We start from the raw sequence: 17,120 nt of genomic DNA on the forward strand, positions 1-17,120 counted from the left end.
GGTTTAAAAGTATATATTTTTTATTTTTCTTGTCAAAAACGACAATCATTTCGCTAGATAAGACCCTTATGCCTCGTTTGGGATTGTTCATAGTCCTTTGAAACTCCATTGAAAAAAACTGTTAAGTGTTGAGTTAAGTATTAAATGTTGGGCTCTATTAAAGTCCATTAAAATTAGAAAAATCCTGCAATGTTTTCCTCAAAAAAACTAATTTCTTCTGGACTAAACAAAGAAAGACATCAACATTTTGGATGACATGGTGGTGAGTAAGTTGTCTGGATTTTTCTTTTAAGAAAATGGAATATTCCTTTAAAGACTGTTACATGAGGAGCAGTAAGTATGGTGCCACAAAATAAAACTTTTTTTGGTGCCATGGGAATGAGTGGGGCTAGGCTAAATGCTAACACATTCACAACGCGCTGTACAGTGCACGCATTGAAAAAAGATAGGTATGTATTAATTCGTCTAGGTTGAGGTATAGTTTAATATGGCAAAAGGGTAGACTATTCCTTTAAATCTATCAATGAATTGCACTCATTGCCCATCCTTTTTCTCAAGGCTTTAATCGGCCTCACGTTCTGTCTTTTGACTTAGTTCTTCTCTATTTTACACTTTCACTTCTTTTAGACCTCTGGATCCGTTTCCCCTCCCGTGCCCTAGTTACACTTACTTTGATATCTAGCGTCCTCATTTCTCTTTTTACTCTTCACCGCGATATCTCCCCTCTCATTCGCCCACATCTAAGAATGCAGGCCGCATGGTGACGGGTGGGTAACAAAGAAAGAGATGCAAGAAAGGAGAAGACGAGGTTATGGGGGAGCTTTGTACTTTTTGTGAACTGGAAGCTTTGGCTTTAATCAGCCCTGGGATCACGGCCATATTCTTATCGAGCGTAATTACGCGGCAGAAATGTAAATACTGTTACACAACTGTTTCTGATGAGGCCTGTTGGGACCGCGGGTAGACATGCTCGAGCAGATATAAAATGGGAGAGAAGGGGCTGTGTTAAAGGACCACGAGGACATCTAAAGCCTGGGGAAAGAAGGAGGGGTGGGGATTGAACTCATGCTTGAGCTATTCACTGGGGTTTTAAATTGAAGTTAAATAAAATTAAACTTTAGTTTAAAGCGACAGATTACCCTGCAATGGAAGATCGGTCATCATCTGCTCACCCTCATGTCGCTCTACCCCTATGATTTTCTTTGGAGATGCAAATGATATTTAAAAATGTACAGTAATGTACTGGAAAGTATATATAAATAAATAAATAAATAAAAATGTCAATAGAAAGCATACCCATAGATGGTATGTGTCATACTGTGACTTCTGGCATCAATAACACTCCAACAATTTTTTTACTTATCATCTGGCAGAACACTAACTCCGCCCACTGCAGCTATAATTTTCGCAATCTGTGAACAGAATCGCATGAGTCAGACAAAATGTCTCTGTCTTTACGGTTAGTTGGTTATAGATGGTGTGATAAAGTGACATCACAGATGAGGTCACTATTACCATCATGACCCAGAAACCAATGTAAAGAAACTTAGTTCAGTTGAGTTCAGGTTGTTTCCTGATGTCCTAAAAGATTTACACATGACTTCCACACTTCACTTCAGTGATGTAATTGCTTTTACTGTTAACGTCATAAATGCACCTTTATAGCCGTAAACTGTGTCATAGTCAGACGATTGTCCTGTTTGACAGTTTTGAGCACTAGGTTTATGAGCTATTGAAAATGCATAACATGTTACATAAGTACGGATGAGACTAAACAGACGTTTCCTTAAACCACCCGTCTCTTGCAGCGCCGCCTTGCACAACACACACACATAGTGCAAACATAATTACAAATGTAAAGATGTCCTGGCGTTGTTGTAGCCATTTTTGGACATTTTCTGTTTTTAAAAGCACTTTGAAAATGTTTGCATTTCCTGTTGAGCTAACAAAAGCGGAGCCAGTTTTGACTAGGCCACACGGGGTTGTGCTCCATCCGCTATCTTCCAATCAGAGCCGTCGTCTTGGGGTCCAGCCGAAACGGAAGATGCTATTTGTCCATTTCTAATTAGGGTCAGGAAATGTTTGTTAATATTGGATTGGGTGGACCTCCTTCAGATTTCTTGGCACATTTACACAAACCATTTAAGCATCCTGTTTAAATTCCTCTCTGCATAAAGAACAAAACAGACTGAAGTGGGCTCTTATATGCTTGAATAAAAGAACCGTGCGTCAAACGCTAAGGCCTATAAAATTTGCGTTGGGTAAAGAATGTGAAGTTGTCTGATATGACCCTCATTCTATGCAACAGACGCTCTGACGGAAATGTACACTGAGGTCAGGCGTAAGTTTTCTAACTAACTCTCATATTGTGCAGATGTATATTTTCAAACAGGGAGGAAAACCGTATTATTTTCATCATACAGTATGCTGGTTCAAGATGTTTTTGTGACATCTCACATGAGGCTTTGACATGCATGTATATATTTATATCATCATTCATCCTTTCGCCAAGCCCAAATGTACCTATATGTTACTGGTATAGTATACTGCACTGTGAATACCTACAAGCATAAATACCATAACATTGGCACCAAATAACCAGGACTTGTCCTGTCAAAACAACTTTGACTTTGTCATTTCTCTCTTTTGCATAGGAGACAAAACAGTGGTTGTGCAAATGAACAACAGGTTGAAACAAACATGATAAAAATGCAAATATGGGCTATGAATAATTCAAGAGAATAAAGATTCATGTGCAATTGATATTTATACCACGGGGGGTGTTGAATACTTTATGCATGGATATGCATTATTTTTAGATAAACGCACACCTGACCTGACAAATGTCTTCAAATGACCACCAGAGCAATGTGAGCAAAGAGTGGTAAAAGTGGAATAATTGACTCCGGCTCTTCAAATTTATTGAATTTTTATTAGCCAGGCTAATGCTAAGTGTTTTAAGTAAGCAATAAGGTTCGAGAGGCTGTGCTGTATCGTGAATAAGTAACGGCTGAAGGGCGTTGTTAGGCACGACGCGAAGCGGAGTGCCTTCAACCCCTTCAGCTGTTACTTATTCACGATACAGCACTTGCCTCGAGTACCTTATTGCTTTTATAAAACGGTTACCACACAATATTAAAGTAAAAAAAAATATTAGTGCGACTTTCATGAAGTTAAATCAATAAAAGCATTTCTTCCGCTAGAAAAAATAGTCCCTGACTGCGAACAACAACATGAAAGCTCAAATAAAAACAACTGTTCTCAGACTTTGTCTCATTATATGTTTATGTGTTGCTAAGGGTGTTGCTAAGGGCGCAGTGATATTAAATAGAACCGTTGGGTGAAGCGGTCATAGCAGTGTTTTATCGTGAATAAACCACACCTATTGACCAATCAGAATCAAGGATTGGAACTAACCATTTTATAAGGGCTAATATACTTAGTAAAATTGTTTCATTCTTTTTTATTATTATTTTAGCTTTATTAACCTAATGTTCGATTCACGTTTTTAAATTTCCTTTGTGTGTGTGTATTAGTACATATTAATAATATGCAATAGGTGCGTACCCCAAAGTAAACAATGAGTTATCGTCTCCAATGTAAATCTCTTTTCCTGGACTACAACAAACACGGATTGTAGGCAACAGTTTACTTCCTGGGATTGGTGATGTAGACAAGATCGACATTATCATAATTCCTCCCGCTTCGAACTCGGTCTGTAAGTTAACTCCTGTTAGCAACCGAATCTTTCAAACATGGTAAGAAATGTCACGTTTCCAGCTGAGGTTTTCAGGCCAATCACAGCGTACAGATTAGCTGGCCAATCAGGGACTCTGAGCTTTTCAAATCTGTGCGTTTCAGGAAGAGAGTGAAATCTGGAGCTACAAAAATGTACGGTATGTGGAAAATAATGTGTTTTTTAACCATAAACCACACAAACACATTGTATCATACCAAATACACAAAATAACGTTGGTTTTAGCAATGAAATAGGTGCTTTTAAAACGTTAAGGTCTATTACCTGTGGACATGTAGATGTCCAGGTAACCATCAAACTCTGCAGGGTTTGGTGAATCTTTAATGGAAGTGTTTTTTTACTGAAATGGAAAATGCTGTTGAAATTTAAGAATGTTGCATTTTCTCTGAATATTTGATTACTGTACTTAAATTTACATTTGCACAATAATAAATAATTTTATAGCTACAGACATGGTACAGTAGTTCTCTGATTAAACACTGATTATAGTGGTCAAAAACAATAGCAAACGTAATATGTCTCTATTATGAAATTGTAGTAGACAAAGACTTTAGATAGCTGGGTTGGCTTGTGTTTTTGGTGCGAAATTGAAGTGATAGGGGGCCCAACCTCATATTCCTTCATAGGGCCCAGAATTGCTATAGTGGCGCCCCTGCCCCTTCCCTACTGTACTTCATATAGTCCTTGCGGCTCTTCTACTAGGAAAACAAATCTGTTATTTTATCACACATGAACATTTACTGTATTACTGTTATGTAATAGTTTTTACATGAAGTTGATTGTCTGTTATCTGAACAAGAGCAATCTAAAACTGCAAGATTACAACAGACCTACATGAATCATGTTGTTATTGAGTGGGAATGAGTGGTTTCTCATTCAATAAAAAACATATTTTTTCTCTCTCTGTCTATGTGTCTCTGTAGGATCGGTTGTTCTTTGTTATGGAGTATGTGAATGGAGGAGACCTGATGTTTCAGATCCAGCGCTCGCGGAAGTTTGATGAAGCTCGATCTCGCTTCTACGCAGCCGAGGTGACATCAGCTCTTATGTTCCTGCATCAACACGGTGTCATATATAGGTAAACACAAGCACACAGTTAAAATAATTTTTTGCACCCATAGCTTCACTGAGCAGTACTGCAAAATAAAAAAAATTTAACATTCACCCCATATGTTTTGATAGATCCAACCCCAAACTCACACCCACGTAAAGAACACCGTTGAGCTGATAAGGGACAAACATTTTAATTAATTTTATGCCTTTGACGGATGCTTTTATCTACACTCACCTAAAGGGTTATTAGGAACACCATACTAATACCGTGTTTGACCCCCTTTCGCCTTCATAACTGCCTTAATTCTACGTGGCATTGATTCAACAAGGTGCTGAAAGCATTCTTTAGAAATGTTGGCCCATATTGATAGGATAGCATTTTGCAGTTGATGTAGATTTTGTGGGATGCACTTCCAGGGCACATCCGTTCCACCACATCCCAAAGACGCTCTATTGGGTTGAGATCTGGTGACTGTGGGGGCCATTTTAGTACAGTGAACTCATTGTCATGTTCAAGAAACCAATTTGAAATGATTCGAGCTTTGTGACATGGTCCATTATGCTGCTGGAAGTAGCCATCAGAGGATGGGTACATGGTGGTCATAAAGGAATGCACATGGTTAGAAACAATGCTCAGGTAGGCCGTGGCATTTAAACGATGCCCAATTTGCACTAAGGGGCCTAAAGTGTGCCAAGAAAACATCCCCCACACCATTACACCATTGCATTAATGAGAAATTGAACAGGTGTTCCTAATAATCCTTTAGGTGAGTGTATATAAACCTACAGATAATTTCAGATTGCGCCACAGAGAGAGAGTTAGCTAAGCTATAGTAGTAGTGACATGGGACAATTTACGTATTTTTAACCTTTAAATAATTTCAAACTTCAGTTAAATACACACACGAAGACTGCCGTGTGACTACAGATACCAAAAATATTCCCAGTCTCATCTAGGCATGAACTAAATGCCTGAGAGACTTTGAATGACTGTTTTGCATTTGGGGTTAGATGCTAATTCCAGTTGACCCCAGTGAGCTAGCAAAAGATCACGCCATTATCACTGCATCATTTAGTCCGATGGCAGACTGTTAGTTTACTCAATCAGGTCAGAGCAGGTTTTCTGTAAAAAAGAGACGCTTTTCTGTACCCTTGATGCATTTTTACCAGAAGCCGATAAGATGGAACAATTGCACCAATTCTCAAGGGTCTATTCCGCATCCTTGTTTAAAAGTTGCCATGGCACCGACAAAAGCAGGTCTTTTCCTGCCTGTCCGAAACTTCGAGAGAAGCCCCCTTCACCTGTTTTGAACTTCCTTTTTTGCACACACCCATTAAAACAGCCATTGACACACACACACACACATACATATGCACTTTCATTGTTATATTTGAAACTTGCATAAGTATGCATGAATACACTTTCTAATCTCACTGTCTCTATTTCTCTCCCGCTTTTAGACACACACACACACAAAATTTAGACTTATGAGCAAAAAGATGAAAACTAAGTATTGAAGCTGCAGTTGGTCACATGACCACAGAAAAGCACAAAAAGCAATATTTGTATCCAGAGTTTGAGTAGATAGTGTTGTTTGTGCTGAGTCCTTCAAGACCCAAGAGGTCAAACTACACATGACCCTATTTGCAACAGCCGTCATCAATGCAATGCTAACATCTCCTCTTCTCGTGCCGAAAATGCTTGTCGTATCAGTGTCCTGATGTTGCAATATTGATCATTCAGTAAATTCAATTAGGTTTTTTGTGTTCAAGTCCAACATGTTTAGTCTGGTCCAGTCTTTGTCTTTGGTAGTTACTCAAAGACAGATTATCCAGATCTATATTTAGGTCTATAGTTTTGTGGATTTGTACATGTAAATGTGTGGACTCGTTTGACATCATAGATCCGGCCTGAGGCAGACCTGTGGAATGTAAATGGAGGTGTAGGGTGTATAGTTCGTTTGAGCTACAGTCAATGGTATGGGAGCCCTCCCCAGCCCCTAGCAATACCAGAACATCTCTTTATGTTCCTCTTTTACGGCTATATTAAATGTACTACAAGCATTTGTTGGGTATACTTTTCAACAATATCTGGTTTCCTTATCTGTGCCAAGACCTCTTAGGTGAATTGTTTATTTACTAGCGAACTTCTAAAGAGAAAGTTTGCGTATGCCAATATATATATATATATTGTGAAATATCCATTTACATTTTACTCTATAGACGTGTTGTTTGCTCAGTTAAAAAAATATTTGGCTTTGTTGACACCGCACACATTCCAGTATAGTTTTTCAAGTGAGCAAAATCTAGGACACGGTTGTATAAGCTACTGCATATTGTATACGTTGATTACGTTGCATCCTAAATGACAAACGTGCTTAAAATGTAACTTGACCGTTCAGATTGAAACAACATTTTTTAATCAAATTCATTCGATATCTTTGTATAAAATTATTTCAGACTACAAATAACTTGCCAAACATCTTATTTTTCCTTCATACAGTAGTATGAAGCCTTGTTTATGTAACAATTATCATGGTTTATCATGTTTTCTCCTGCAAATGGTTGAGATGCATATTTTTTCTTTTTGGAAAGAGGGGAAATAAAGCTAAAATTAAAAATGTGTCCAATTGGTCCGACATCCAGACAGATGGGACCATCCAGTCCAACTTCAACCCTCTTTGCTTTTTTGTTTAGTTGAGATTTTTTTGGCAAGACCCGATCAGTGGCATAATGATTTTGTGTATGGAAAAATCACTCTTACCCACAAAAGGAACACAGGAAAGGATTTCAATAGGGCCTAATTGTGTGTACATGCACATGTGTTTGTATGGGTGTCCATGCAAGATGTACGTGTTTACCGCAGGAAACCACCGTCAAAAATCTGTTGATCTAGGAGGGTGAAATGTGTCAGAAAAATGTTAGCTGTTTGGGTCATTTGGGGTAAAGCTGATAGAAGAATTCATTGAGAATGAATTGCATGTTTTGACCGGTCTGTTTATTTGCATGCTCTGTCTGTATTGTTTTAGCATCTGCTTCGCTTAAGGAATTATGCAAATCAGCCGTTTTATGAGCTGTTTTCTCCAGCTTGCAGGTTTGTTAGTCTCCAGCAGACTAACATGATCTAGCATTTTACTGTTACATCATCGCAGTACATCATGACTCAGTATGATTCATGCATCTACATTGGCCTTTTAAAAGTGCACTGCACTACACTTTATATCTGAATATGAAGAGCTGCTCAAATGCAAAAGCCGCCAAACGCCACCTCTGTCAAAATGAGATAATGATATTAACAGAATGCTCTTGGCACGTGTTGTATGTTCATCAAATACTTTTGCCTTAAATGGGACATATCATGAAAATCTGACTTTTTTCATGTTTAAGTGCTATATTTGGGTCCCCAGTGTTTCTATTAACCTAGAAAATGTGAAAAAGATCAACCCACTAACTTTTGTTTTTTGTTTTGGTAAACCATTCTCTGCAAGCATGTGAAAAAATAGGTCATTGAAATTTGGCTCCCCTTATGATGTCATAACGGGATAATACCACCCCTTAATCTGCACTATCCAACCACAGCACTGCCATTTAGTGCAGAGATCAGCTCATTTGCATTTAAAAGGACACATCCAAAAACGGCACATTTTTGCTCATACCTACAAAGTGTCAATTTTAACATGTTATAATTATAATAAATTATCAATGGGGGATTTTGAGCTAAAACTTCACATGCATACTCTGGGGACACCGAAGATTTAACTGACATTTTTAAAAAGTCTTGTGAAATGTCCCCTTTAAATCCGCTTAATCCTGGGCTCAAGCTATTTAGTTTAGTAATACAGAGTTGTTGGCCAAATCGATTTTTCAGCAAAGTGCATAGAAGTAAAATTGGATGAACGACGATACACGTACGTGAAGGTGCAAGCGTTTTTTACACGTTAAATGAGGTTTACCGAATTAGGATTTTGACCGAATTTTGGAGCCTTTTACCTTTATTCAAAAAGGGAAGTGAAGATTGACTGAAGACTTTTTTAGAAGGGGAGATGTACTTGGAGGGTTTTGCGGTGAAAGTCAAATTTGTTAAATACCAATGAAATGACTAAAGTGACATTTGTAAAATTATATGGCAAAAGAGCACTTAGTGTGCGCAATTCGACCTCAGCGCGCAGTAACATCATCAACTCCTGTCAATATTACTGCGCCCAAGATTGCCATGCTGCAAAATAAGTGCTCTTCCGCCATACAATATAGTTCTAATTTTTTATCCTCACGTTTTATTTTGTGCCACTATACTTACTCGTGTACTACTTATAACAGTCTTTAAATAGGGAAAACATGGAAGTGTTTGGTGGCTTCTAAATTCATCCCTGTTTTTGGATCCTAAGGAATGAATGGGGCTAGCTAAATACTAACACATTCACAAAGTGCTGTACAAAGATTAAGTGCACGCACTGAATAAAGATAGGTATGTATTAATTTGTCTAAGTTGAGGTAACAACATAGTAAAATATTGAAAAACTGTTGTATTTTCCTTTAATATCCATTTCATTGCCATTAAAGTGAAATTAATGCACCTGAAAATAAGAGCCTGATAAAAAAGAGCCTCATTTACAAGAAAACATGTCAGATGGACATGTCAGAGGGTTTTGTGTCTAATGCTTTATCATTCATCATCATTTAATGGATAACTGATGCCACAATTAATGAATCATATACAAGCATCGCTTCTAAATGGAAGTCTGCCTACAACCAGCTTTCTGTGAGTGCTAATATTGCAATGTTATTGGGCCAGGAGTTATGTGAATAATCTGCTATTCATTTTAAGTTTAAAGTAAGTTTCAGGCTTTAGTGCCAGCCTAAATAAGATTGTTAGCGAATGAGACATATGTTGTTTTGTATGACCTTGAGCAGTAGGCGCCATTGATGACGTTAAAACAATTCATTTGGACAGATGAAAGCTGTTACGTTTAAAGTACCTTTGCTTCCGTCTGCCGTGTATAAGAGTTGGTCTGTTGTCATGTTAAGTGGATATCACCCGAAAATGCTTTCACCTTTAATGGTCACTGTCAAAAATAGAACAGTTACATAAACCCGGGTCCGCCCCATTCCCGCCCTCCTGTCGTAACAGTACCTCACAAAAAAGATTTTCGCTTGACTTATGCCAGCAAAGAAATGTTGACATTTTTTTGCCAGTCAACCATCAAAGTCCAAGCCTGTTTGGCTAACTTGTGCTATCTTTGTCAAATCGTACTCTCTAAAAAAAATGCTGGGTTGTTTCAAACCCATACTGATATTCTCTAGGTTAATTTAAACCCATTTAAAATATGGGTTGGTCCGTATTTTACCTAACCAGGCTCAGACACATTTTTCAGCACAGGGACCTTGTGGGTGAGTGAATGAGAGAATGTAAACATGAGGGAAAGAGAACAAAATATGTAAGGTTTAATCTTAAATCTGATAAGCGGTCCCTGTTTGGGACAGTACTATATAGCTCAAGTTTTTGTTTCTTTCCTGCCATTTTTTTTGTTTTTTTGTAAGTTGTTGTACAACAGCACTGCATTTTTAACACAAAACATTGGATAGAGGTTATCTAATTATTGCTAAGATTCCTTTATGTATGTTTAGCTGTGGTGTGGTCGTGTATATGCCTCTCTTATTTTAAATGTAAATTGATTTTGTATATTTGTATTGACTGATATTATTGTCCTTAATGTGAACCAGCCCTTCCTCCAGAAAATGCTAATCTAGTTTCTCATATTTTGATATTTTAGGATTTTTGAAAAATTATCTTACGTTTCCTCAAAAATACATACAGTCTTCAGTCACATGACTAAGTCCGTAACAGTAAATTAAATCGCTTTGCTTGTAACTCAATATGATAGGCAGGTTTTACATGAGCGGTGTGAATTCTTATCAGCAAAAGTGTGTAAATAGATAGCAGAAGAGGTGTAGTAATGCACCACACCCTGGCTTCTGTATTCCTCAATATAACTAACACGAAGACACAGATACAGACTCGCGCAGGTTTAAGCAGAGCGCTCCCATGTCATCAAAGTTTGGACCTGCCGTGACACCCGTTGGCTAGCACTCAGAAAGATCTTACTCTTTTAGTACAAGTGTGGGAAGATGATTACCTCACACCAATTTGCCTTTTTCTGCCTTCTTCATTAAAATGATATCTGTTAGAGCATGTATGCTGCTGAGAGGTGGTACACGTCGCTAAGAGTAATCTAAGGCTTTTTTACTCACTCTGAGAAATCTCACATGACAGTTACGCACCAATACATGCGAAAAACATTAGCCTTCTCCATCAGTGCATTCTACCCTGATGACCTCTTTCAGATTACGCTGGAATTTAGGTGGAAGAAGTGCAAAGAAATTATGAAGGAAAATAAGAAATGAAAATGACATGAAAATATACTGTCATTTCAAATTTGACTTTCTTTTGTTTAACAGAAAATGTGAAATTTTGAGTAAGTGTACTGATTTTTTTATATAAATATTTTAAATATAAGTGCTGTGTGATTTTTAACTCAAAGTACCTTACCACAAATATACACTGTAAAAAGTTATTACAAAATGTGATAACACCTAAAAAAAATTATTTTTCAACATACATTTTTTCACTTTAAAGGTGGGGTGCATGATCTCTGAAAGCTAATGTTGATATTTGAAATCACCTAAACAAACACATCCCTAACCCAATAGAATCTGGGCCTTCTTTTGATAGACCCGCCCCACACCTACACAACCCAGGCAGCAATGTCGGTTAGTAGACACGCCCCTTACTGCTTATTGGCTACAAGTGTGTTTTGGTACTCGCCAGTGGTGGCTGGTGACTTTTTTTGATGGCACTCGATGCGAAGTTCGTCACAACATATATGTATCCCATCGTGTGTGGTTCATAATTTCAAAATATGTGTTCTGCGCGTCGAGTGATCCTATGTGCATCTAGTGTCCCGTCAAAACAAGTGCCCGCCGCAGACACGTCCAAAGGGTTTATGATAAAAGAGACGCTCATGTTTGCCAGATACTTGCATAATCTCATGCGTAATCAGAGTTTACTGTTAAGGGAGTTTCTTGCATGTATTTTGTGAACGTGAGCGTCTCTTTTATCATTGACGCGTGTGCAGCAGGCACTTATTTTGACAAAACACATGATGCACATGGTTCACATGACGCAACAAACATATTTTTGAAAACACGAGCAACACACATGACACTCCAAACACATATTTTGAATTTGCGCCCCTCGAAAAAGCAGTCACGAGCCACCACTGGTACTCGCCCAGACTCCTTTTTCCAAAAAATTGTTTTTCAAAAATCATGCACCCCGCCTTTAAGTCAAAAGTTTAAATTGAAAGCCTATTTTTTATTTTTTACGTAAAGTGTTGCCAATTAAAGTAATTTTTAAGTAGATCCAACTTTTTACAGTGTACTTTGGTTGCACAAGTAAAGTTGGTTCTTTTTAGAAATTAAGTGAAATCTGTGATGCACAGATTTTGTAAAAGCAACCCGTTTCATTTAAATGTCCTGACTATCTAGGCCAGGGGTAACCAAACTCTGTCCCGGAGAACCGGTGTCCTGCCGAGCTTAGCTTCAACCCTATTCAAACACACCTAAAGCCGCTAATTAAGGTCTTAATATGCATACTAGACACTTGCAGGTGAGTGTGCTGAGGCAAGAGATAAATTCGGCAGGACACCGGCCGACCAGAATCGAGTTTATCTTTATTTATAAATAGCATGATTAACTTATATGTTAAATATGTATGCTGTACAGTAAAAATTTAAATATGTTTTTCCCTTTTGAATGTTAGTTGAAAGTATTTATCATATGTAGTAAATGCAAATGTATTCCACAAAATACTGTAGTAATTAAATAACTGAAGTGCTTTAGTCCTTGTATTTTGTGGACTGAAGCTCAGGCGATTCCTTCCAGAGATTAACCCGAGCATTGGGTCACCAGGCACATCTAAGCCTTTTTTTAGTTCTTGTCTTTTATTTTGCTCATACACACTGAGAAAACAGGATTTATCAGGCATGACAATCAGATTAGCTTCTCTGAACATTCCTTCCTGTGTTTAGCTACCAGCCAGTTTGTCCAGGTGTACCTGTGTAACAAACTAACACTTTCAGTGTGATCTTAGGAATACACATGGGTCCTGTGTATCATTTTGTTATACACAAACAACTCCAAATGTTTGTGTTTTTACGTAATGTATCTCAGCATTATGGAAGTCTGCCTGTTTAATCATATGAACCCTTGAGACACCTTTCAACTTGACTGACACAAATGAACACATCAAACGGTCACGTGACCCTCTAAGCTCATTTAATTTTTCGACATGTTCGAAAGGTCCTGCCACTGAACGCCCTCGGCCAGATTCATCTGTATGGGGTCTCATGTTTTAACCTTTAAAATGGCACGGTAAACTCTTTGTTGTCCCTCCTCATGCTGTTTTTGAACTCTATGGCACTGTGCACAAACATCCTGCAGTACAAAACAAGCTGTCTGCACTGTGGCAAGTCTCTACAGCAACTCTAGGGACAGTGAATCAGATGTTATCATCATGTGCTCTTTTTTATTTTCAGTTTCTCCACAAGCGTTAACCCATCCCTGTGGCATTTAAGGACAGATTTGAACTAAGTATAATCTCATGTGGCCGTCGGGCGTGCATTTGTATAACATACACGTATGGCTAAGGTACATGGTAGTTTGGCGATTGGATCTTATTTGGTCACATTTCACTCATTGATTAAGAAAATGATCTGTACTGTTCAAACTGTTAATATTTTTTGGTTTATTACAACTACAGCCCCCCCCCCCCCCAATTCTCATTACCATGAAGAATTGTAATAATAATGAAAATAATCTCATCATAATTTTTACCTATTCATTTCTTGGTGGCGTATGAAAAATTTGTCTATTATGCCACAGAAAGCTTTAGAGATGGGGAGGGTAGTGTTGTGGGATGAGATGAAATCTGCCGTTCTGGGTGGTCTGTTGGGTAAGGCCTCTGTGTAGACACAGCAATAGAAAAATCCAGAACTCGGTCCTTCATTGCTGCTGTTTACCTTTCACTAGATGGTCCATTTATCTTACTGCAATACTTCTATATGCCATCATAATCTCGGTGATTGTCTTCATGGGTTTTTTCATGCAGAATCTTCGTAGCATGTGGTGTCGCATGTTGAGATTCAAACCAAAATCATCAAAATCTTAAAATCTAAAAAAGTTTAAGCTGTCCAGTGAATGACTGAAGGCTTAATAGCTGCTCTGGATGTTGACATCCATATCGTGAGGCGAATGCTTTTGAAAACCCCTCAACCTGCTGTTGCTTTCACCTACATAAATGTTCTGTCATAAGCACTTCCAAATCGAAGACTAACACGCAGCCATTTGAGGAATGAAACCGAGAGCAGGTTGACTTATAGATGAAGCCCAAAAGGTCTACTGAACCCTCAAGGCCCAATAGATCAATTGTCAGCTTACTGTCTTGCAGGTGTTTCGACTCTTTCACACCCCTGTTTGAAACAGCTTAAACTCAACCATTTACACAAAGATTCGAGCTTATGCACCCGAAATGTCAAGTGCTTTAATTGTGTAATTTTTTATTTCTTGTGTCTATAGAGATCTGAAGCTGGATAACATTCTGTTAGATGCCGAGGGCCACTGTAAACTTGCAGACTTCGGCATGTGCAAGGAGGGCATTCTGAACGGGGTCACAACCACCACTTTCTGTGGGACCCCTGACTACATTGCACCTGAGGTACAACTTCACTTATTCATACATTGTACTCTAAAAAAAATGCTGGGTTGTTTCAACCCATGTTGGATCTAATATGGACACACGCATCCGTTGGTTCAAATGAACCTACGTACGCAGGGTTGTTTCAACCCATGGATTGACATTTTCTAGGTTAATTTTAATCAACGGATGGTTTGGCCTGTATTTTGCCTAATCATATGTTGAAACAACACATCGTTTCTTAGAGTGCATTTATTATTATACATACCCATGTACATTTTACATTATACTTAAAGGGATAGTTCACCTAAAGATGGAAATTCTGTCATCATTTACTTACTCTCATGTTGTTACTAACCAGCATAAATGTGTTTGATCTGATGAACACAAAGAAAGATGTTTTGAAAAATGTTTGTAACCAAACCGTTGGTGTATCGCATTCACTTCCATAGTAGGAAAAAAGAATACTATGGAAGTAAATGGGGTACACGAACGGTTTGCAGGGTCCCCGCGGGTCCTGAAATCCTTGAAAGGGGGAAAAACTGGGGGGGGATTCAAGGCCCTGGGACGTTTTTGAAAATATACATACATAGATACAGGTCATTGAAAGTACTTGAATCAATTTTATGCAAGAAGTTTTCTGGAAAAAAATTCATTTAATTCCCTGTGTAGTGTAGGATAATATCATAAAATTTCTAGCCTTTTAAGCACACGTGCTAAACTGTTCACTTTAAATGCTTATATCTTCTGTATGCGAATGTTGATTCATACCAAAATGCCTTCTTTCTGAGAAGAGAACGAGACACTGCGTCTCTCTTGCCATACTTCCTGCGTCCCTGTAACGCCATCTTTGGCAATTTTTCCGATAGCGATAGCTACACCCATTTGGGCGTGTTCGACATGTACGCAATACAAATGATTTCTTATTCAATTTATTACTCTACCAGGCCATAAGGGCAGCACTGATTTGGCGCCATTTTACAGTACATTAAAACATTTAGGAAAGGTGAAGAAAAGTAGCCGATCGCAAACATTGTTTAGAACAAACAAGAAGAAAACAAAGAAGAGGAATCAAACATTATGGTGACGGACATGCTCCACAGCTTTCTGTTCTTGAAAGAAGTAAAACTTATAGAAGAAAAACAATAGTTTGTGTGCAAATGCTGTCTATTTCCTTTGTATAATTGTTTGTTGTAGTGTGTCCTGTCTCAATATTTTCACGCGCATGCGCGGCTGTACACGGACTGTACTCGCACTGTCCACGCAGTCTCAAATATTGGGCCGCACGTGGACAGCTGCGGACCTTCCCGATGACGAAAATGACTGCGCATACACAGACGTCCCTAGTATACAGGGCTTAACAATGTATCTTAAAAGGTAACACGATGTAACCTTGCTCTCACTTGAAATGTGTCCCCACATTTAGTCCTTGAATTTGAGGGTATTGGACCTGGAAAGTCCTTGAATTTGAAGTTAACTAAGGTGTTGGAACCCTGGGTTTGGTTACAAACATTTCTCAAAATATCTTCCTTTGCGTTCATCAGAACAAAGAAACCTATACAGGTTTGCAACAACATGAGAATGAGTAAATAATGACAGAATTTTCATTTTTGGGTGAATTATCCCTTTTCTAAAGCTGACATTTTTATACATTTAGCCTAATTTTAGATTTTAAATTTGAAATATGTTTGTGTGTTTGTCTTATTGTTTATTACTTTAAATCTATTTTATATTGTATTAGCACTGTCATGTGGAGTCATTTGCTTGTCTGTTGCTAATGCAAGTGTAAATTTTTCAAAGAAGCACAGCATGAAGTTCAGATATTATGACAATGACTTAAAGCTACTTTCAGCCTGGCAAATCATAATGGACAAAAGCAACATCACTTACAGTTAACTGAACACAAATCCTTTTCTTCTAATATAGATCCTGCAGGAGTTGGAGTACGGACCTTCGGTGGATTGGTGGGCTCTGGGCGTGCTAATGTACGAGATGATGGCCGGTCAACCGCCATTTGAAGCTGACAATGAAGATGACCTGTTTGAATCCATCCTACATGACGATGTGCTTTATCCCGTGTGGCTCAGTAAAGAGGCAGTCAGCATTCTGAAAGCCGTAAGTGTCCCGTTTCTTTTCTGTTGACGTGATTTTTTTTCATTGCAGGGTTTGCGGTTGACCCTTTTTTTTACTTTTGATCTTCTGCAGTATTGTATTGAGCTCCGCTGTACTTTCCCTTTAACCTGTCCAACCTTGCTGTGTTTTTTCCCCTTTACTATTTCCCATCTTCCTTCTACGTCTCTGGTACATTTATCTTTGTCTTACAAGTGTACTAATTTTGCAAATACTGTATTTATTACAGCTTGATGCGATTTCGTGTGATTGTTTATTTAAAATTTATCCCCTATTCCTCTTTTTAACATTTATAAGATGCTGTAACTGGTTTCCAAACTGAATTGGACTATCTATTCAACCACATGCCCTCTCTGTGTCAAAGATGATTGACAAATAGGGTTTCTGATTGGCTAGTTAATTAATTGAGTTTTAAAGGGCAGGACTGTT

General features: G+C 38.2%; 1 protein-coding gene across 2 annotated transcripts in view; it reads left to right on the forward strand.

Moving 5' to 3' along the window:
• The window catches only part of prkcea (protein kinase C, epsilon a), a 79,341-nt gene that overhangs the window by 56,065 nt on the left and 6,156 nt on the right, over nt 1-17,120 (forward strand). For both annotated transcript variants that reach the window (XM_055175847.2, XM_055175848.2), the window contains exons 11-13: nt 4,681-4,835; nt 14,444-14,582; nt 16,488-16,676. In XM_055175847.2, coding sequence (XP_055031822.1) covers nt 4,681-4,835; nt 14,444-14,582; nt 16,488-16,676 — 483 coding nt within the window. The remainder of the gene's footprint in view (nt 1-4,680; nt 4,836-14,443; nt 14,583-16,487; nt 16,677-17,120) is intronic.

Source organism: Misgurnus anguillicaudatus, chromosome 4, assembly GCF_027580225.2.
Source record: "Misgurnus anguillicaudatus chromosome 4, ASM2758022v2, whole genome shotgun sequence".
Lineage (NCBI taxonomy): Eukaryota > Metazoa > Chordata > Actinopteri > Cypriniformes > Cobitidae > Misgurnus > Misgurnus anguillicaudatus.